General features: G+C 43.7%; 7 protein-coding genes across 7 annotated transcripts; 4 read left to right on the plus strand and 3 right to left on the minus strand.

Annotated features, from left to right (window-relative positions):
• Window positions 1-30: 30 nt before the first annotated feature.
• On the minus strand, window positions 31-2,863 carry TREMEDRAFT_60098 (uncharacterized protein; the record flags this gene model as incomplete). Its single annotated transcript, XM_007002645.1, has 8 exons — window positions 31-566; window positions 780-906; window positions 1,015-1,113; window positions 1,303-1,583; window positions 1,868-2,084; window positions 2,169-2,257; window positions 2,314-2,679; window positions 2,797-2,863. The coding sequence occupies 8 exons, from the start codon at window positions 2,861-2,863 to the stop codon at window positions 31-33; spliced, it is 1,782 nt and encodes a 593-aa protein (XP_007002707.1).
• Window positions 2,864-3,401: 538 nt separating this feature from the next.
• On the plus strand, window positions 3,402-5,543 carry TREMEDRAFT_28279 (uncharacterized protein; the record flags this gene model as incomplete). Its single annotated transcript, XM_007002390.1, has 1 exon — window positions 3,402-5,543. The coding sequence occupies one exon, from the start codon at window positions 3,402-3,404 to the stop codon at window positions 5,541-5,543; it is 2,142 nt and encodes a 713-aa protein (XP_007002452.1).
• A 511-nt stretch (window positions 5,544-6,054) lies between these two features.
• TREMEDRAFT_27383 (uncharacterized protein) lies at window positions 6,055-9,324 on the plus strand (the record flags this gene model as incomplete). Its single annotated transcript, XM_007002284.1, has 14 exons — window positions 6,055-6,186; window positions 6,236-6,348; window positions 6,465-6,828; window positions 7,096-7,312; window positions 7,347-7,438; window positions 7,479-7,592; window positions 7,643-7,683; window positions 7,761-7,999; window positions 8,094-8,201; window positions 8,295-8,500; window positions 8,545-8,608; window positions 8,655-8,722; window positions 8,867-9,051; window positions 9,171-9,324. The coding sequence occupies 14 exons, from the start codon at window positions 6,055-6,057 to the stop codon at window positions 9,322-9,324; spliced, it is 2,097 nt and encodes a 698-aa protein (XP_007002346.1).
• Window positions 9,325-10,690: 1,366 nt separating this feature from the next.
• TREMEDRAFT_67606 (uncharacterized protein) lies at window positions 10,691-13,124 on the plus strand (the record flags this gene model as incomplete). The annotated part of the gene is made up of 6 exons (XM_007002919.1): window positions 10,691-11,221; window positions 11,324-11,532; window positions 11,644-12,260; window positions 12,381-12,630; window positions 12,672-12,841; window positions 12,904-13,124. 6 exons carry the CDS (start codon window positions 10,691-10,693, stop codon window positions 13,122-13,124), a joined length of 1,998 nt encoding a protein of 665 aa, XP_007002981.1.
• A 1,199-nt stretch (window positions 13,125-14,323) lies between these two features.
• Window positions 14,324-14,521, minus strand: TREMEDRAFT_67607 (uncharacterized protein; the record flags this gene model as incomplete). The annotated part of the gene is made up of 1 exon (XM_007002920.1): window positions 14,324-14,521. One exon carries the CDS (start codon window positions 14,519-14,521, stop codon window positions 14,324-14,326), a length of 198 nt encoding a protein of 65 aa, XP_007002982.1.
• Window positions 14,522-16,151: 1,630 nt separating this feature from the next.
• On the plus strand, window positions 16,152-17,457 carry TREMEDRAFT_56342 (uncharacterized protein). The gene is made up of 3 exons (XM_007002543.1): window positions 16,152-16,270; window positions 16,371-16,436; window positions 16,624-17,457. Exons 1-3 carry the CDS (start codon window positions 16,233-16,235, stop codon window positions 17,294-17,296), a joined length of 777 nt encoding a protein of 258 aa, XP_007002605.1. The 5' UTR covers window positions 16,152-16,232; the 3' UTR covers window positions 17,297-17,457.
• A 398-nt stretch (window positions 17,458-17,855) lies between these two features.
• On the minus strand, window positions 17,856-20,832 carry TREMEDRAFT_71079 (uncharacterized protein; the record flags this gene model as incomplete). Its single annotated transcript, XM_007003001.1, has 5 exons — window positions 20,624-20,832; window positions 19,687-20,401; window positions 18,689-19,630; window positions 18,203-18,613; window positions 17,856-17,926 (listed from the first exon to the last, which is right to left on the minus strand). The coding sequence occupies exons 2-5, from the start codon at window positions 20,210-20,212 to the stop codon at window positions 17,856-17,858; spliced, it is 1,950 nt and encodes a 649-aa protein (XP_007003063.1). The 5' UTR covers window positions 20,213-20,401; window positions 20,624-20,832.
• Window positions 20,833-20,853: the final 21 nt, after the last annotated feature.

A 20,853-nucleotide genomic window follows, 5' to 3' on the forward strand; every position in this document is an offset into this window, starting at 1 on the left:
ATGTCGTTTATTATGATGATGATCATTACTCTATCGTCGACGATCTCGCTCTCGTCGAGGACTCCGACTCCGACTCCTACTCCTTCTTCTTTCCCCCTTTCTCTCTTCTCTTGCTCTTCCATCTCGATCGTGTCGTCCATTATCAGGTCTATCAGACCCTCTGTCATGATCTTGAAATCTGTCATGGTGCCCTCCCTTACCTCTCTGATCATTGCCGTCATAACCTGTGGAATCATCCCGCCAGTCTCTCTCATTCCCTGGCGCAGAAGCTGGGTAATTCGCTCTGTCCCTCTCGGTTCCTCTTTGAGGCCCTCTATCTACTTGGTCTCCTGGATGATCTCTCCGGCTTGAATACCCTCGATCAGCTCGTCGTTCCTCTTCGAACCTCCTCTCCCGACCCTCTTCTCCATACCGTCTTGCCCCAACGGGTCCTGAAGGCCCAGAGGCAACTCCATAACCGAGAGCGGAGGAGTTTGCACTTGTTCCTTGACCGGGAGGTCCTAGACCACGCATAGGATCGTCGAGATTGTTGTTTGGGCAGTCTTTCCGCAAATGAGGTCCGCCGCCTGGTCGTCAGTTCTCTCTCTAGTGTCTTTCCTCCCTCTTTCTCCTAAGCCTCAGTCTCGTGATGATTCAGGCGGTGACGTTCTCGTTCTCATCCCAGCAGTAAAAGTCAGCCGTCCCTCCCCCGATCTTGCTTGTCCACATTCTTACTTCACTCCACGTTTCAGAAGGAGAAATATGTCTAGTCAAAGGGACATATCCGCAGGGAAACTCACAATTCCAACATCCCGTATTGTTCGTGCCCATTGCACCTGGAACAGCCGGACCTGCCCTCGCTGCCGTCCCCCAGCCTCCTTGAGAGGTATCTTGATCTGCCAAATGTGTATATTTCGATCGAGACATCTGCGTAGTAAGTGTCGTTTCTCAATATCAATCCGGATCCGACGCGCTTGATCGCGTGAAAGTCAGGGGACGTGAGAGGTATCATGAGTGAGATGAAAAGAAACATACCTTTCCATAATCTCGTACTTGAAGTACTTTCGGTAACATGGACATGTCCACAGCATTCTCCGTAGCCAAAGTATAATCTCTGTTGAGCAAATCGTCGTCCTGTCAAAATCAGCTGATTCTCTTCCGTCCCTTCATCAAGGTATATTCATCCATGACCTTGAAATCGTCCAACGCAAGTAATATCCTATCCAGACGTTATGATGATAGTAGAAGCAGAAATAAAGAAGAAAGAGAAAGAAAAAGAAAAAGAATAGATAGAAGAAAGATGGAACATGGAAGATGACATACCAAATGAAAAGCTCCTCTGTGATAATATTTCTGTAAAAATCCCATTTGACCTTTTTCCTTCGCTCTCGTAGCTTCCGCATACTCCAAATCTTCCTTAAGACGTTGTTCTTCCGGCATAGCCCTTCGTCTCTCGATTTCTTCCTTCTCCTCGTCTTTAGCAGCTTGAGCTTGTTTATCTCTTAATAGACGTGCGAGTTCTCGAGCTCTCCATTCTTCAAATTCTGCCGCGGGATCAAGACCGTCTGTATCGTCCACTTCGGGTTGAAGGTCTGTCGCTTCTTCTGAAATCGTCAATATGATTCCTTTTCTGCGTCACAAACCACCGATATGACAAATCTTTCCCTTTCGGACTCATAAGACAGTCTTTGGCATGTAGTGGTGCCATTCGAGGTAGTAGCCAGGTGGGATACAGGATAAACCTCTGATTACATCCTGCGGATGAGAGAAGACCAGATTCAAGGAGGAGTGAGGGGTGAAAAGAAGACAGGACACAGGAAACAAGAGATACGAGAGATGGAAAGAGAGCAGCATAAATAAGAACATAAGGAGGAAAAAAAAAACCCACTCTCTGCTAGTTCCCTACGTATGGTCTCTCCAGCTAAATCTTTACTATCCAACTTTCTCTGTTCCCTCAACTCCTCTTCCTTCCTAGCTGCTTCTTCCGCCATTGCAGCCGCTTTCTCCTGTGTCATCCCTCTATTCTCTTTCTTGATGAACACTGGTCTAAATACAGGTTTTTTGACTTCTTCTTCTTCTTCAGAATCCGTTTCGTATTCACTTGACTGCTGATCAGTCAATCTTCATCTCACCGTCGTCCCTAAAAACCAATCATCCAGAGTTGGAAAAGGGATTTACGATGTACTCACCTCTTCTCCTGGAGCCGGTTCAACATCCTCTTCCTCCTCTTCTTCTTCACTACTCTCATCTTCTTCTTCTTCCTCCTCCTTTTTGACAGCTTCAAATCAGCATGTATCTCACGATGAGTCTTTCAATGTTCTGAGGCACACTCACGAGGTCTCATAGGTCTACCCACTTCACCCCCGATCAAAAGCTTTCCCCCTTCCACCTTCACATCCCGCAAAGCGACCTTCATCTGAGGTCGAGATTTGAGATCTTTCGAAGTAATAAGACGTCCAGCTCCCCCTGCCACCAAATTCGGATCGACTTTGATAGGTTCTTGCTGAACAGGAGCTTCATCTCCCGATTCGTCAGAGTCGGAGGGTACATCGGCTAGAGGTTTGTTCTTGAAGTATCGGACTTTTGGAGGTTTAACCAAGGGTCTTTTGGCTGTGGTAGGAGGTGCCATCTTGGAGATGATCTCCCACCCTGCAGCCGGAATATGAGTAGTGAGAGTAGAGTTAGAAGTCGGAAGAGGGGCTGAAGGTGAACATAGTACATACTTCAGTGAGCAAGGACGGAAGCAAATTTCCAGAGTCGAAGAATTGAGATGACGAGCAAATTTCGGTTTAACATCTCTCAGAGTATAAAACTTACATATCACCTCAACGACTATCCATACAACCCACAGGCCACAGGCCCCATACAGGGTGACCGCAGACATGTTACAATCAGGATGTTCAGCACTACCTCCAACCCATAGTCATTTAAATTCTCTTTTTCGGTCATTCACTCAATTGACACTCGTTCCACCATCACATTCCTCTTCGACTTCGTCCAGACGACCACTTTCCTACCCCTACCCTTTCACCCGACCCAACATCCCAGCCAGACGTTTGTTCACCAGTACGAGAACTCATTCTCAAAGACCGTTCGGTCTTCAACATTCATCCACTCACTCCGATTACCGAAACTCTGCTCCTCCTACGTACCCACAATCTTATCGTCTTCGAGATCAAACCCGTCCCTCTTTCATCCGCAAACATGACAGAACCGACAATCGACTTCCCTCACAAAAACCTCTCGTCGTCTCTCATTCACCTGAAAGAAACTCACCCCTCCAAACGTCTCACGACTCCTCCAATCTCTCCCCTGAATCTTCATCCCACACACCTTCTCTTTCCTCTTCGCTCCCTTCTGATACTCTCTCCCGTCCCCCCCGTTTCACCACACTATTACCTCGAATACCTCCTCTTGAATTCATGAAGAAGGTTTTCTTAGATGTTCTCGAGAAAAGTAAAACCACACCGGATGTTCCGAAGCTCGCACAGATCTCAAAAGGACTCATCAAGAAGAAAGAAAGGATGCATATCATCAACCCGCATGTCGCAGAGTTGGGATTGACGTTGACCAAATCCGTTCCACGATATCCTCCGCTTCCATATCAACAGGAAGATACCGGTGATGTCCTCGGTCATTGTTGGCTCCAGCTAATGACACAACAATACAAATCTAAACCTGATGATGTCGACGCTGTTACGAAAGCGTTTGGTAATTGGTTACTTCGCGAAGTCCATGCCAAATACAATGATCCAGGTAGAACTCTTACCTTGTACCAGGTCCTCAATAAGAGATTGAAAGTTGTCAGTATAGCTAGACCGGGATCACAATTACCTCTTCCCATCGCATCTGCTTGGGCGGTGTTACGAAGTCAAACTGGACAATTGGGTCCTTGTGGTCATAAATTCACATACCCCCCGGAGGAAGACATCAAGAAATATATCAATGACTCTGTTAGATCCGGCAAAGCAACTGCTGAGCCTTACTCAGAAGCTATACAAGGTCTTTTGTCGTCTGCGACCCATACCACGCCCTTACCCCAGTCCATCGACGATCTGGATTCTTTACTCGCCCGATTCGTCGGCAAGAAAGATTTCGCGGCTCTTGTGACATTGTGGACTCGATTTCGGGAACTCGTCCAACATTCTGCAGAGCATAAAGATAATTCTTCTGAAACGACACCAGAATTATTACGAGATGACTTGAGAGATCAAATCCTCACTCGTTTTCTCCGGGTCTTCCTTCGTACCGTTCGAACTTACCGTGAAGAAACTAGGAGAGATCTTATTGAAGAAGTGATGACCATGGCACCTCGACCATTACCTCGATCCATACAATGTCTCCTTCTCGCACATCGCGCTCAAGTTGACGACCTGACGGCTCATATCGTTCAAGAAGGTTCATCATTGAATAGTCTCGGACCTGCCCTCAATGACGAGAAGCCCAAAGACAATTCACGTACTTCTGCGCTCGAACGACTGGGGACCATTTGGAAAGAGACGTTGGACAATGGTGGAGTACGTGATATTGCCATGTACATGATATACATTCGTGGTTTGGGTCGGTATGGTGATCTAGACAAAGTTCAACAAACATGGAACGAATTTATCAACGATGAACAATGTAAAGCGATTTATCATTCTGAAAACGGTGACGAAGCTCCTTGGCCACCTACGGCAATGCTCAATCATGTCATCTCTGCTTCATTCTTAATTCCCAAAATCGGTCCAATGGTAGGTCTTAACTTATTCGACCAAGCTGCGAAACACGATTCAGCGATAAAATGTGATATAATCACTATCAACACTGTCCTTCGACATCACGCTCGTATGGCCGATATAGATTCTATGACTCATTTATTCGATCTCGCATCTGAACTATCACTCAAGCCTGATATCGTGACATATACCACTCTGATGCAAGGACTTTTACGTGCCGGTCGAGTAGATTTAGCTTCAGCAGCATTGACGGCAATGCATAATCAAGGTGTTGAACCAAACGAAAGAATGTGTTCTCTTCTAATCGCCGATTTATCCAAGAATGGTGATTCTAAAGGTTTAGAAAAAGCAGAACAGTTGTTATCAGCTATGAAACAGAATAATCTTCGTGTTGGTGTTGAAACTTGGACAGCATTGGTTTCTGGATATTTCAACGGAGGTTGGGAAGCGGATGGTTGGGATGCAGTTAGCAGAATGGAAACATCAGGGAGAAGGTTTAATCAAGTTGGTTATAATATGATTCTAAGACAAGCAGGTTTGATGGATGTTCAAAAGAATACTTGGCCATTAGGAGGTTGGAGAAGAGGTCAAGAAAGTTTACAATATAAAGTATTCAAGAAAATGGTGGATGATGGTGTTACACCGAATAACGATACATATGTCATTACTCTCATGTCTATGTTGAAAATGCGTAGATGGGCAGAAGCGGATTATGTTGAAGAAGTTATGGATAGACAAAAGTTTTCAGCGGAGAAAGGGAATTTAAGAGGTTTGTTAAAGATGGTAAGGTTGAGAAGGTTTAAGGGGATAATGATGGAAAGAATTCCGGATAGTGATTATTCGTAGGATGTAAAAGGTCGGGTGGGGGGTTTAGGTTTGAGAAAAAGTGGGTTTTGTCTATTTTTGATCAATTCATCGTTCATCTTTATCATTATGCATCGCAACGCTGTTATGTCTCCCTTTACAAGATCGCACGAACTCTCTTACCAAAACCCATAGGTGACAATTGATTCATGACTCATGAGAATCACCATTATCTCTATATACTCTGACCTTTCCACTGAACTTTTGATCTCGAAGTACAACTATCACATACAGTATCAGATCGAACAAAGCTTGCCTCGATCTCCAAACGTTCGGACCCTTTCTTGATTGTACTTGGAACTTCGATCATGTACGTACTCCCCCACGAGGTTTTTCCCTAAATCGTTAAAGGTGATGAGTGAAAGGTATGACGTTTGAATTCCGATAGAGGATACGAATGGGCGAATGGGCGAATGGGCGTAATGTTGGGAAAGATATCAAAGTCTCAACTTCAAGTCACCTTAATTTCAGTGACTATACATTGTCTCACATCATGTCCGAGCTCGCATGCGTACCACTCCCCTCAGATCCATCTATAAGACGATGTCATCTTTCCGTCGATAAATTACTAACACGTCCAGCTGGGGAAGAGGTGGTGATCGTCGGTGATATATACTCATATGCGGTATGTCCTACAGTATTCGACTGAACATGTGGATTGTACTGATGAATAGAGTAAAAAGTATGGTGATAAGATTGCTTGTTATTATAGAGATGTAATTGGGGTTGTAGAAGAGATCAAGATAGTTAACCGGGATGGAAAAGAAGAAGAAAAAGTTTGGAAATAGTTAATAATAATCTTATCCTCCTCACCTTACCCTCCTTCTTCCTCTTCTTCTTCTTCAATATTCGTAACCTTTTCTTATCGACACACTCGAAATGAAATCAGACTGACTTGATCAGCTTCACACTCTCCACACCTAAACCCGTAACTTACAATCAACTCGATCAAACAGTAACCACCTTAACATCCGGTCTCATCAATCTAGGCTTCACAAACCCATCTCTTCCCATCCCTTCTCGTCCACGAGTATCCATTTACGCAGATACATGTCTCAATTGGCAATTGATTGCTCAGACATTCGCCAGGTTGGGTCATACTATTACCACGGCTTATACCACACTGGGGGAAGAAGGTTTGATCGTCAGTCTCGAAGAACCGGAGGTGGAGTTGGTTTTCTGTGGGGAAGGACAATTGAATTTGGTGGGAAAGGTTTTGGAGAAGGTTGAAAAGGTTAAATGGGTGGTTTATGATGACAAGGAAACGGTTGATACGGTGAGTAAGATTTAGGCTTGTGGTTCCTTCCTTCTACTTCTCCAACCGCCATCCACTCTCCAGCATATCGGTCGCTCATTATACCATTGGCTCTTCTTCACACATTCCCAATGCGTCACATCGTATCTCTTGGAATCCGCTCCATGACCGGCTCCAAAATCATTGCTTTCTCCATACTCCACCCTCATCCATACCTTGGCAGTGGTATACGAAGATCCCAGCCTCATCTTCAGAAAGAAATATTCACTCACATATCAGCCCACGCTGGAGCAAATCTCCAAGACGGTCGAATCTCGTGGGGGCAAAATCATCACTTTCACAGCTCTCAAGCAACTGGGCTTGGACAAACCAGTCAGAGCCGAAGACCTTGGACCTAAACCCACCGAGGAAGATCTCTTCTGTATCATGTACACCTCAGGTTCCACTGGTCCTCCAAAAGGTGTCATGTTGTCTAACGCGAACGTCATCTCTTCATGTAAGTCATCATGTCAGATTGAAGTTGACGAAAGTGGCGGGAAGTATCAAACTGTTCGAAACGATCTTCCGACCAGAGTCCGATTTGCTGATGGCTTATCTCCCTTTGGCACATATCCTTGAACAGGTCAGTTCTGACAGCGATTGAGATCAAATCTGATGTATAGTTCCTGGAATACACCTTCCTCCTTCTTGGTGTTCCTCTCGCATATGCTAGCGTTAAGACGCTGCTAGATGATAGCGTTCGTAATTGTCAGGGTGATTTCGCCGCTTACAAACCTGTAAGCTTTCTTGTTTTGCGTCACTGTAAGAATAGCAATTGACATATCAGACATTATTCGCCGGAGTTCCCGCAGTCTTCGAAATGATACGGTCAGATATCTTTCCTCTATTACATCATTGATGACAGGATATAACGGTATGAACGGTGATCCCGAACTGACCATTAGGAAAGGTATGATGAAAAAGATTTCAGACGCCGGACCGATCGTGGGAACAGTCTTCTCATTTGCTGTATGGGGCAAGAAAACACTTCCATGGCCACTCAACGCAATAATCGATCGAGTTTTGTTTGGCCGAGTCAAGCAAGCGACAGGTGGTAGAGTTCGAATGACGGTATGTGGTGGTGGAGCTTTGAGTGAATCGACTCAGATATTTCTCAGTACGGTATTAGCACCCATAATGCAAGGTGCGTGACTGTGTGACTTTGCTTCGATCACTCGAGTCATTGTGATGACAATGAAAGTATATAAGGTGGGAATAAGAATAGCTTTGACAATCAGGTTACGGACTCACAGAAACTTGCGGAATGTCAACTATCACTACTCCTGATAGATGGTCGGTTGGAAGTGTTGGAACTTTAGGTCCATCCACTGAACTCAAGCTTCATTGTGAGTAACTCCACCTCTTCTTTATCCATCTTGAGTTATCTATGTCATTACTACCCTGTGGAAAGTATTCTAGATTGATGACTGATCATACAGCTCTTCCTGAGTTGGGTTATCTTACCAATGTCAACCCTCCTCAAGGAGAGATTTGGCTTCGTGGTTCCAACGTCTGTAAAGGTTATTTCAACCGACCTGAATTGACCGCGGAAGCTTTCACAGATGATGGATGGTTGAAGACTGGAGATATCGGAAGGTGGTCTTCTGATGGAACCCTTCGAATAGTTGATCGTATCAAGCATCTGGTGAAGTTTTAATCTGTCATTGAATGGATTGCTGATGGAAACAGGTCAAGTTGCAAAACGGTGAATATCTTGCTTTAGACAAAGTCGAATCGATTTACAAAGCTTGTGGTGAGTCATTCTGTTCTTGAATAAGTAGTCGAGATTGATTTGTGAGATGTCGTGATGATGATTTGTATCGTTGCTCCTCCTCAAGCTGAACGACCTATCGCTATCGTGTATCCTGTGAGTGATTATCTTGATCCAAATGAACACACGCCTCCTATCGTCTTCAGGAGTATACTGGACGTGTCTTGTAATTTGTAAAGTTTGGCAAGCGTATGGGTAGACCAGAGATGACGAGAGGATGGTATGTATGCTGATGAACAGCACGACGGTAACCTACGTAATTACCTCTCTGCGGCTAAACTTCCCAGTAACGGTACACCACAATCTTGGGCTAAAGATGAAAAAGTGGTAAACATCATTCTTGGACAGTTACTCGCTGTTGGTCAACGTGCCGGATTGAGTAAAGCCGAGTGGGTGAGGGATGTCATTATGACGGATGAAGAGTGGTGAGTCAAAAATACTCTTGGTCACACATCACCGTTGTCCTTCCCTTTCCCTTGATCGTCGCACAGACGCCTTCATCACGTATGTGTTACTGTGGTTGAAGCATAATGCTCACATACAGGTCTCCCGAGAATGGTCTCCTCACTCCTTCTATGAAACTCGCCCGGACTACCATTGCTCAGAGGTACAAAGATGAAATTGAGGTAAGTTTGAGGGATACAGCTGGAATAGATGGTTCAGGAACTTACGTCCAGGCTAGCCTTGCAAAGCAGTGATAAATAGGTTTTGTACTAGTATAATTTGATTAATTATGGACTATGTATAGCATGAAGCAGTTGTCAGGTTGACAGGTAAGCCGGGTACTTACAGTACCTTAAACGCGTGAACCGTGGGGGGTGAGAGGGTCAAACTGTAAAAAAGTAAAACCGAGACAGGGAGAATACGGTTGGGAGGCGAAGTGGCTAAATATAAGTCGGTCAAAACCGAGCTTACCCCAAGGCGGTACTCCGTGTCGGCGTGTAATCCCCCGTACCCCCGGATCCCCCGTCCTTTTCGCCTTTGAGCTTTTCTTGTCACACGAGTATGTCTTGTGGACACCAAAAAATGATTTTCATATTTTACATCCTCTGGATCACTCTCTATTCATCCGATACTCTGTTTCAAACATCTTCATAGAGGATACACATTTCTGAAACTCAAAAACTTGGGACAAATCAACACCTTTGAGATCTCGGTCGGTGACACATGATATCGGGATTTCAAACTGCGCACTCCCTTTCTTTCCTCGCAGCGCGCAGCTAGCAGCTACGTAGCATCTCTTCTCAAAATAGATACCCCCCCTTACAAAGTATCCCGATTCACCCCACATCTCCCTTGTATATCTATCTCTCCTCTATCCTATATCCTGGTGACTGCATCGCATACCTTTGTCTTATCTATCCCCTCATCGTAGCTTCTTTTTCAAAAATGGGTTCAACATGGTCTTCCATAGAAACAAAACGTCGACCATACGTTTTATTACCTACTTCATCAAGTGAAATACTTGAAACAATGTCGAATCATACTAGATTCATAAGATCAAATCAATCTCAATTAGGCCTATCAACAACATCTAATCATTCACCTTCAAATCTTCTATCACCTTCACCTTCACATTTCTTATCACCTTCACCTTCACCTTCCTCACATTTCTTATCACCTTCACTTCCCTCATCTTCCCATGTTGTATCTCCAGGATCGGAAATGTATTTAACTCCTCTAGGAACCAATTCTACACCTCTTAATGTAGGAATGGACGAATCGGAAAAAGGTTCTTTCCCTTTTCCTGAAATATCAATAGGATATGGTTATTCAAGAAAGAGAAGAATATTGATTTTCTTAATGGGGTTCGTAGTGGTTGGAATTGGATATGGAATGATTATACATTCTCTTCCTTCTTCTGAGATATACATTTCGGATTTCAAAATCACATCTAAGGTAGTTGTGGTACAAGGAGAACATACTATTCTGTTACCACATCCTATTTCTTCTTCCCCTTCCTCTTCATCTGGACTTTCCTTCACTTCATCAGAATCTCCATCGTTGGACGATACATCAATTTTAACAGAAACAGAAGAAGAAGAATACACCGAAAATGCAGGCATGCAAGTTGAATATGAAGATGAAAATGAAAATGAAAACGAAAACGATGATATTGAAGAGGAAGGATCTTCTTCCATTCAAATAGATCCTTATCATGTCATACTTCCTTTCACTACATCTCTTCCTGAAATACAACTTTTAACATCTCTACTTCGTCCATCTTATAACCTATTCGAATCTTTTTATTCAAAAGGTAAATTCAAACCTAAATCCTCTATCCCAAGTCCCCCAATAGATTTGGTATATCTTTACGTGAATGGAAGTTCAGAACTATTCCAAGCGGAATTCGATTCAAGAGTAGAAGTAGAAGGTCTTTCTTCATTAAAAGGTAGAGCTAAAAGATGGAGAGAAAATGGTGAATTAAGAGGAGCGATAAGAAGTGGGATCTCTTCACTTGGAGAATCATTAGGAAAGGTACATGTCGTTTCGGCGGATTTTCAAGCTAAATGTAAAGATTTAGAAGATGATCAAGCTGAATTGGAAAATTGTAGAATTGGTCAAATACCAGGTTGGTTAAATTGGGAATCACAAGTATCATCCACATCATCATCATCATCTTCTTCTTCTTCTTCTGCACATAAACGGTCGAAAGATATCATAATGGTGGAAAGTTGGGAAAGGAATGAGAATGAGAATAGGTTGGATGAACGAGACGGAATGAGGTTGAAATGGCATTTACATTCGGAAATCTTTAGGTTACCTATGGATCAAGGAAGATTACCGGAAGAAGTGAAAGATGAATTTAAGAGTGAGGAGAAATGGAAAGAATTGGCTTTACCGAATTTTAATAGTTTTGAGATTGAAACTAGGATTGGGTTTATAGATGGTTTAGCGGATCATTTGTGAGTTTAACTCATCTCATTCGTCTTTGCTCTCTCTCCTCCTTCCTCTCTCCCTCTTTATATATATCTTTTATCAAACTCAGACAGGCAGAAATGCAACTGACCCTCCAGCATTCTTTCCAACGACGACATGTTCATCCTCTCCCCCATGTCACGATCCGACTTTCATCACCCTTTACTCGGTCCAGTCATCCGATTAGACCCAGGTCTCACAGTCCGACCCGTCCTCACACCCGATCTAAAATCCACTTCTGGCGAATGGGGAGGATTACAACATGCCAGCGTCCTTCTCTCTTCCCGATTCCCAAAAAGAGAAAGGATGTACATGCATCACATGCCAAAATCCCTCTCAAAGGCATTGGTACATGAAGCGAGCATCATGTTCTCCCACGCACTTAGCGTATCGTCTACACGTGGTTTGAGAGGGAGTAAGAGGGGAGAGGCGGATGTGGAAATGGCTTGGTTAGTCACTCATCTCAGGATCGAAAGATGGAGAGAAGCTTTGTTATGGGTTTGGGCGGTTGCGAAATTAGGTGGGGAGAATGGTGTTTGGGATGATGGTGCTAGAGATGAGGTCAAAAGGGTTTTGGGTTTAAATGATGGGATGAAATTGGAGGAGGATGGGGAAGTGGAGATTTTCAGAGGGGATAGAACGACTTTGCGAGATATCGAGGGTATAAGTAACGATTCAGGATGGGAAATGCCATTACATTCTGAATATATCTTCTGTGAGTTTTTTACTCTCTTCATTGTCGCCTTCACCTTCAACCCCTTCCCTCATCCACATCGTGACACACGACCTTTATCCCTCATAATAATAAGTATGTTTACCTCGATGCTTACAACAGCCTCATTCGACGGTCATCTCCCACACGACCCGGATAAACCTTCCAAATCATGTCACTTATCCCTCTTTACATGTTTCCCATCCGATTGGCTCACCAACACTGATTCTCTTCCCGCAACGGAAATTTTCACTCATCTCGCATTCGTCGAACCGGGATGTGGAGACTGTATGATCGATGCTTTGATCGCAGCTTCCGGCGAAACTGGTCTCGAAGCTTTCCTCCCTTCTCCCAAATCCCAATTCTCCCCGTCGTCAAAAATCAAGGAGAAAAGGAGAAAGAAATGTGCGAGAGGGAAGACCCAATGTTACCACTCACCACATCATGGGAAAAAACAGATTTCTCTTTGAAAAATGTGGTTCGTCAAGGTCAAGATGTATGGACTGGGGAGAGAAAAGTGAAAGGAAAAGTTTCTTTAAGACGTTGGAGTATAAAATTATTATCTAGATATTCTTATGTTTACGGTGAGTCTTCTCGTCTTTACTTGGGCTTTCATGAAAGGAGTACTCGTATACTGATGAATAAGCAACTACTCCTTCTCGATTTTCACAAATCCATTCTGTCCGTCAACTCCAAGCTTCTCTAGCATCTATCGATAGTCATCCAGAACTCGCCATGGCATGTTTGAATGATGATCAACCGGATAAAGCTGTGGGTGATGTTAGAGGTGTATTCGGGGAATGGATGTTTGGTCGATGGGGTGGGAATGGACCTTGGAACGAATGGGAGAGGGATTGGGCATGGTGATTCTCAAATTGTTGGATTATCATCCCTATTGTCATCTGTCTCTTATGATGGGTAGACCAATCAAAGGTCGATTATACGGAAACGAGAACGAATCCGAATTTTATGTCTTGACGACATTGACGTTTTTCGGGTGGATCAAAAATAGGAAATTCTCCTCATTGGATTGTCTGGCGAATACATCGCTATGACGTTTCCTCAAAACGAAAAACGTCCATTAGACACGTAGTCTACGACAAAATTCCAACGGACGATACATGCCTTGCTAGTATAACAATACGGACTATGATAGATGATAGAAGTAGAGATATGAGAGTAGGGGAATGTTCGCTGGTCGAATATTCTGTGGCATTTGGCATTTTCTCTGGGACAATTGTAAGATCATGATATCATTTTTGTATCTTGTCTTGTATCATCTATGCAATATGCAATGCGACATTTTTCCCGTACTTTGTTTTACTGAACAACTTGTTCTAGTCAGTACTTGTATCCCACTGACGAGTCCAGCGTACGCGTGCAGTGCATATACTCTATAGAGTGTTAGAGTAAAAATCCGGTTGAGAGGTGACAGACCAATCTTGATTCCGTCGGAAGATCTACAGGCACCGGAACCAAAAATCACAACTTGCCAAATCCGGCAATGCACATCCCTCCCCTTCCCCTACCTTCCCTTTTCAAACCTTGTTCTCCCTCCCCCTCTGTACTTTCGACCTACACCTGCAGCTGCACCCGTCTCCGGTCCTCAGCCTGACAAATCAGTAACCAAGGTACAAGGGAAACATGAATGTCTCACGGCCCAAAGCCCAGTCCAAAGAGGGTGACATTTCCCCCAACCCCCGACATGACCCGACTCGCACCTGGTCAAAGAGCACCACGGGGAGAGGTACGAGGGACAAACCACCAGTATCTAGCCAGACTTTATGAATTGACGTACGACTCTTTCGTTGGAATCAAGATCGGATCTGGCTAATGTCCCAGGTACTTCTACAGTGAGAGATATGAGGCGAGGATGAGAGGATTGAAGAATGGCAAGATGATCAATCGTACTTTGGATCCTCAAAGATAATTTGAAGATTGACACGTTCTTCGTTTCTTCGTCAATATACTAGTAATTCTTCAATCACTCGTTTACTTTTCACTTACTCTAATCTTTCTTGTACAAATCTATCGACTCACAGCTCTCTGTACGGAATACCCCTTTCTCATTCATCATAGACCAAGCTATCACCCGACCAGCCATCGGTTTTGTGAAGATCTTGCTGTCTGGGGAGTAAGATAGCGAAAAGAAACTGGAGGAACAAGGGGACGATAAATCGATACTTGGTGGAATTGGTGATTGAGTACAACGCCGAGATGCGTTCGTATAAAGTCACCAATGGTGAGACGGACGATACGGCCATGATCTTGGCTCATTTCGGTGTGGTGAGTCCTTAATTATCCATCGTTGCTTTTCGTTGTCTCTCAAGTTCTCCAGAAAGAAGGGCTCAATGGTATGGCGACTGATGGTTGTTGGTTGATGACTTGTTCTTATCGGTAGTGAAGAGAAGAAGAATCGCTGATAGACAGTATGATGTAGGCGAGTTGATGTTGGTGAGTTCAACTCAAGCGTTGTTCATTATCCTGCTGCTCCTCTTCATTCCCCCTGTCATTCAGTTCCTGCTGTCAATCTCTTCTCGCAACTGGCCGATCAATCTGCCTCACAAGAGCTAAGTATCGCTCTGGGTCGTATTCAAGATAAGACCGAAGATCGAGCTTATCACAGGCTTCAACGGTCGGAAACGTAGTACAAGCTTTGATAGTAGGAAGCTCCATGCAGATGGTGAGTACACCCATCACTCAAAACACACGCTCTCTCTTGTTAGTTGATGTGTTTGGCAACCTTCCTCTCGGTCTTTACAATGGTCATAAGACTTCAAGCTCATATCAGGTATGGCACTTTTTCTATCAACCTAAACGAGACACCCGTTTGGCCCGAATAGGCGTCATATGGATAACCTTGGTCTGTATCGTTCACTTGGCAATGTGCATAGCCCAAAACCTTCTCATCATTCGACATTCCAGTGACTTTTATTCTCACGTCTTCTCCGATTGGGTGAGTCAGAACTTTCCTTAGACCTCTTCCTTCGTATGGATAATTTGTAATTTGTATCTGTGTCTTTGGTCCTGACAACTAGTTCTTCACTCAAATCGTCATTCTCATCTACTCCTTGGTCACTTTTCCCGTGTTGCTATTCTTCACCCGAAGGGCATACATAATTTGGGATCGCAGTCATCTCGTCCTTGTTTCATGCTTGATATTGGTCACTCCGACTTTTGTCCTGGGTGTGGTTTTGTGAGTATTTGTTTCATTGTACCACATCCCGCATCTCCGTCTCGTTTATGTCACTTCCGATATTCACAGTCACTGTGAATGTTAAAATAGACAAAGCTTGCCAATTGCTCTCTTCTCCATCCGAATAGTGAAGGCTCGCCCTTTCCGCTCTTGACCGTGGAATCGGAATCGCAGGAGAGGAGTCGTGCTGATGATCAGTGCAATATACGGGATGTATCATCCATGGAGTTTTGGAAAGTTGGACAGATCAGACGTCATATATTGGGGCCCGACATTGATGGAACGTGCCATTCGTGCTCGACCGATTCTTGTAGGTTTTTATATCCCTATTGATGATGATTGTCTGAAAGACAGATGGCAAGTGTTTGTACACAACTGGGTAAGTCTTATCTCTCTATTTCATGTCATCTTTGACAAGGATTGATTTACTGCTTTTGGCAATTGCCATCGTATCTCAGTTGACCATTTAGTGGCCAGCGTTCTTCTTTGCGTACTCATTTGTTATGGTCTCTTACGACATCGGAATGGTTTTCGAGCGATGGATGATGCCAGTGAGTATTCTACCTTGAGGGATTATCTTTTCCCCCTAAGTCCATTCACATTTCATTCGTCTCCTACCCGGCCGAAATTGCTAGCGTCAGTGCTAGGAGCTTGTGAAGTCGGGGAGACTAGAGAACCAAGTTAATAAAGCAGTTTCAAAAATAGTGTTCCTCTGTGGCGAATCTCTCTTGCCAGTAGTGGCATTATCCATAATCTTCATAGTAGGGATTGCTTTGCAGATGTATACGGATTACAGAGGATTTCATGGGTTCTTAATGTGAGTTTTTGAGGATTTCATTCTTTTCCACACTTTTTGACACTCGCACAATCTTTTTCGAAAGGGATGACTAGTCAAGTACGAATGATAATTGTTGTAGTATCAAAGTTTGCTCTCAAATTAGTCCTGGAATATATCTTCACGCATTGATGGATTCTCTAGTTTCGTGAGTTGCCCTCAACATCCGTTTTTCCATCTCCTATTCGTTCTCCTCTACTTATCTGCGATACCTACTGGGTTTGTCATCTCGCCATGTGGCAAAAATCCCTGGAGAGAAAAGGCAGCATCCCAACCACGGTGACCTATCTTGACTTAGACGGGGGGAGATGTCAAGAAGAGTCATTGACAAACAGTCGTGAACGTGTTCAAAACATCCTACAAGCTGAACCTATTCGTAATCTCGCCGAATTAACACCATCACAAGAAAAAGCATTAGAAACTCCCATACCCGTATTACATTCCAATCAAAATCATTTAGATTCAAAATTCTCACAACCATCTTCTTTCCCAAAACCAGAATTACGTTGGGTATTAGGTATAAATGATCATTCCCATTCACATTCCCCTCCACCTTCATCTTCATCTTCTTCATCTCCAGTAGGAACACTCATGAATCCACCTCCTACCTCCAATAACCTCGACAAACCAACAAACAAAGATGTTAATTCTATCATTGATCAAAATCATCTTCCAAATGTCGATATCCCATGGGCTGGAACATACAAAGAAGATGATTTACAATGTTTGAATTTTGAAAATATCAAAGGAGAGAGAGAAAGAGATACATTTCCAACTAGTTCAACAGAGATAAGAAGGTCAAGTACAGGGTTAGAATTACGTCGTGTGAGTCAAATATATAAATGTAAAGGAAAAGATTTAGAAAAAGGTATTGGTATTGGGAAAGAAGAAGGGACAATTGAATCAGGTATGGTGGGTTTAGAAGATTGGGATAGATCAAGGAGGAGTAGTTATTTATACGCTTTGAATGATGCTTTAGCAAGAGGACCTTTACCTGGTTTTCCTTGATATTCCTTGAGTTTCATTATTGTCATTTCCCTTTTTTCTCCCATCTTTATCATACATTGACTCATCTTGGTTGGAATCAGGATGGATGTATAAGAAAGGAGAAGTCAAAAGTTGTACTTTTTTTTCGTGTTGTACCAAAATGCATGGCAAAGTTTACCTCTATATACCTCAAGTCTGAGTACGAGTGCTAAGATCACTGGACGTTGATCCTTCAACAATACGAGTAAGAGTACTCGTACTCGTACTGTCAATCTTTGACCAATGTTTCTGGTGAAAATTGTACAATTTTAATAGAAGATTGAAGTTAAAAAGCGACAGACTAGATTCCAGATGATGCATGGTTTTTCTTTCTCTTCGATACATTTTGATCCGGATATACAACCCTACCCTTTGACTTCCATCATACATCGATTTCTCATGGTCTTCGAGAACCGAACGAAAGCCATCCTAATGGTCCAGCAGACGATGATCTTTCTCCTTGAGAAGTTGGGGGAGTGCCAACTGCTGCGGAACTGAACCATGAGTGATTAATCTTCAACATGAAAAACCCAAGGATAACTCACTCATCCCCTCCCATGGCTGCTATGGCTTGATGAATCATTTCTTCTGGTAAATCGGCTGGAAGACCACCTGTCCGTCAGACATAACCCTTCGCTTCTATCGTCTTGGCTCCAAAGTCCAGATGCACAAGCTTTCCTCGACGTATTGACTGATGATCCAACGAGTGTTGATAGATCTCTGACACAGGATAGACGGCCCGACCAAATCTCCAAGTCCATTCCAAATGGCTCGAACTGGAGTAGCTAAAAGATGTACCATCATGGACGAGATGAGAGAGGGAAAGGAAGAGAAGGTGGTGGTGGAGGTGGGGGGACACAGTAGGAAAGAAGTAAAATGCAAACTCACCGGAATAAACATTAGGATCCAATGGTGCATATCCCGGAGGAGGTGGACTACCTTGTCTACCCGACGACACGGCCATAGTCAATCTCGGAGGTCTAGCAGTTTCATCACTTTCCCCACTTTCATCTTCCTCTTCTTCACCATCTTCCACCACTTCCTCGCCCGTTCCTCTCCCACCGAAATAATGTTGTCTCGAATTTCTAGGGTTGAGAGAATGCATTGAAATATCCAATAAATTGGGTGTTGGAGGATTAGGTGGCATGATAGGTGATTGTGTTTCATGAGAAGATGTCGTATCGTATCCTCTAACCGAATCATCCGTTTCTGATTCCGAATCAACATATTCCAATGCGTCCGGTGATGGAATACGGGTCGATATATGTGGTGTATCCGTTGGAGAAACATAAGTGTTTCCTGTACCCGAAACCAAGTTTCTACCTGATCGACGACGAGAACCAGAAACTGTATTTGGGCCAGGACCAGCTTCACTGGCACGTAATGGTGATGGATTGACTGGAACTGAACCGGGTTTAACAGTTTTGATAGAACGTTGACGACGAGAAGAATGAATAGAACCTCCTGGAGATGAAACATGTTGAGATGATCCTATAGATGAACCGAATTGAACATTTGCTCTAGCTCTTGCAGCTTCTAATAAAGCTCCTACACCACCTAGATTTGTCGGAGCTTGATTAGCATGAGGTGTACCATAACCAGCATCTAATAATATACTACCTCTTTCACTCCCGTATGCCGGAGGTGGAGCCAATGTACCTGTCATTGGTGCTAATCCCCATTTCTTAACATTCGCTTCAATGAATACAAAACCAGCTTGACCAAGGTTGACATGAACGGTACAAGGACCATTCGCACCGATAGTAGGAAAAAGATTTAATCGTTGTAATCCGCAATAAGCATCGTCCATTTTTCTTCCATTACGAGTGAAGAAAACTGTTCCTGTACGAGGTTTATATCCCACACCGAGTACGTCACCTTCCGCTAGAGGTGGTCCATGGGAAGAAGCTGTGAATGGATAATTGTGTGATTTGAAACCATCAGAAGCGAAATAAGCAACTGAATATTTATTCCATCCTGGTAATCTGAATGAAGGATATGGTTTCGTAGCTAATCCGATGGAAACTTCTGTGGAAACGGGTTTTTCGTACATTTTGACTTCCCAATAATAAACTTCGTTCAATTTCGGTAAAGGTAAATTAGCCATGACTGAATTCCCACCACCTTCACGTGCGGCCATACCTGGTCCGTCGGCTAAAAAGGTTATTTCCGTACGACTTTGAACGTAAAGGGAAAGATTTTCTTCGTAATCAGGTTCGAAAGACCAGGCTGATACACCTTTCTCTTGTATTGATAGAAATTGTGAAAGGGTGATATCGGTAGGTATTGAAGCAGGTGGATATTGTGCTTGCCAATCTTTTCTCATCAGTCAAACTCTCCCTCGTTTTCAATTTGAGGAAATGAGAACATACCTTTCGCTCTGTTATATGCTTCTCTAACATCAGGTTCAACATTTTCCAACCATCTAGCTTCAACTCCATCAACTCCACCTTCACCTATAACACCATCACTTTTTGATAGATCTAAAGGTCCACCATCTTCAGTCAATCTTATACCTCTACGTTTCCGCATAAACAACACGGCCACTAGAAAGACAATCAATCCCAGAAGGACGGTCAAAACGACGACCATGATTGGAATAAAGATGAGTAAGGCGGTTGAAAATCCTTGGTTCGAGTCTCCATCCGGTTGTTTTGGAGTCGGCATTTCAGGAGGATGAGGGAATTGTTCTTGCATAGGTAGTTGAGCTGGAGATAAACGTGGTGTGGATAAGGGAGAAGTATCAGATTGACGCGTGTCGGTCAAAGGTGATATCAATCGGGTATACCAAGCTCCACCTCCACCTCCAGGTTGTGGATGAGATTTGTAAGGGGTCGAAGTTCTAGGAAGAGATTTTGGTTCGTTGGGAGAAGTGAAAGAATAAGTAGATGTGTCCATGATGATGAAATTGTACAAATGTGGACAATGGGTTGAAGGAGTAGTAAAGCGTCGGAAGGGGATATGAAAGGATGGGTTCGGGTAGGATTGTGAATGGTCGAGAGTGCGAATGGTCGAGATAGGGTTGTGATAAGGGGTGGATGGAGAAGGAATAAGATAACAGTGATATACGTAGTGGATTTAAGACTACTGATTGAGTCAGTGATTGCAAGATGTGTCACGGGGGAAAGATGGAGGGTTGTGGTAGTAGGTAGGATGATCACTAATCACTCGCCACCATCCATTAATATTGTCTCATGACGACGGGAAGAAGACCTTGACCTGTCGAGAGCAAAAAGATATCATTGGTGTCGACAAAGAGCCAAGTGATGAGGAGAAAAGTACAAGTAGTTGTACATATGATGCACTCACGATTGTATGAACTCTTTGGATGCTCTTGGATGTGAACACCACTTGACGCTCAACTGACCACACGGAACGGACCGATCCCTCAACGTCTATACTTGACTTTACACCCCTTTGAGCACTCTTCCCTCGCTCGCGCTGTCACGCCACAGTGGTGACACGGTGATTTTTACACCCTTTACGAGAGATGGAAGGGTATGTGAGGTAGGCAGAGTGATGGGTCAAAGAGGAGAGGT

The sequence above is a fragment of the Tremella mesenterica genome, assembly GCF_000271645.1.
Source record: "Tremella mesenterica DSM 1558 unplaced genomic scaffold TREMEscaffold_2, whole genome shotgun sequence".
Lineage (NCBI taxonomy): Eukaryota > Fungi > Basidiomycota > Tremellomycetes > Tremellales > Tremellaceae > Tremella > Tremella mesenterica.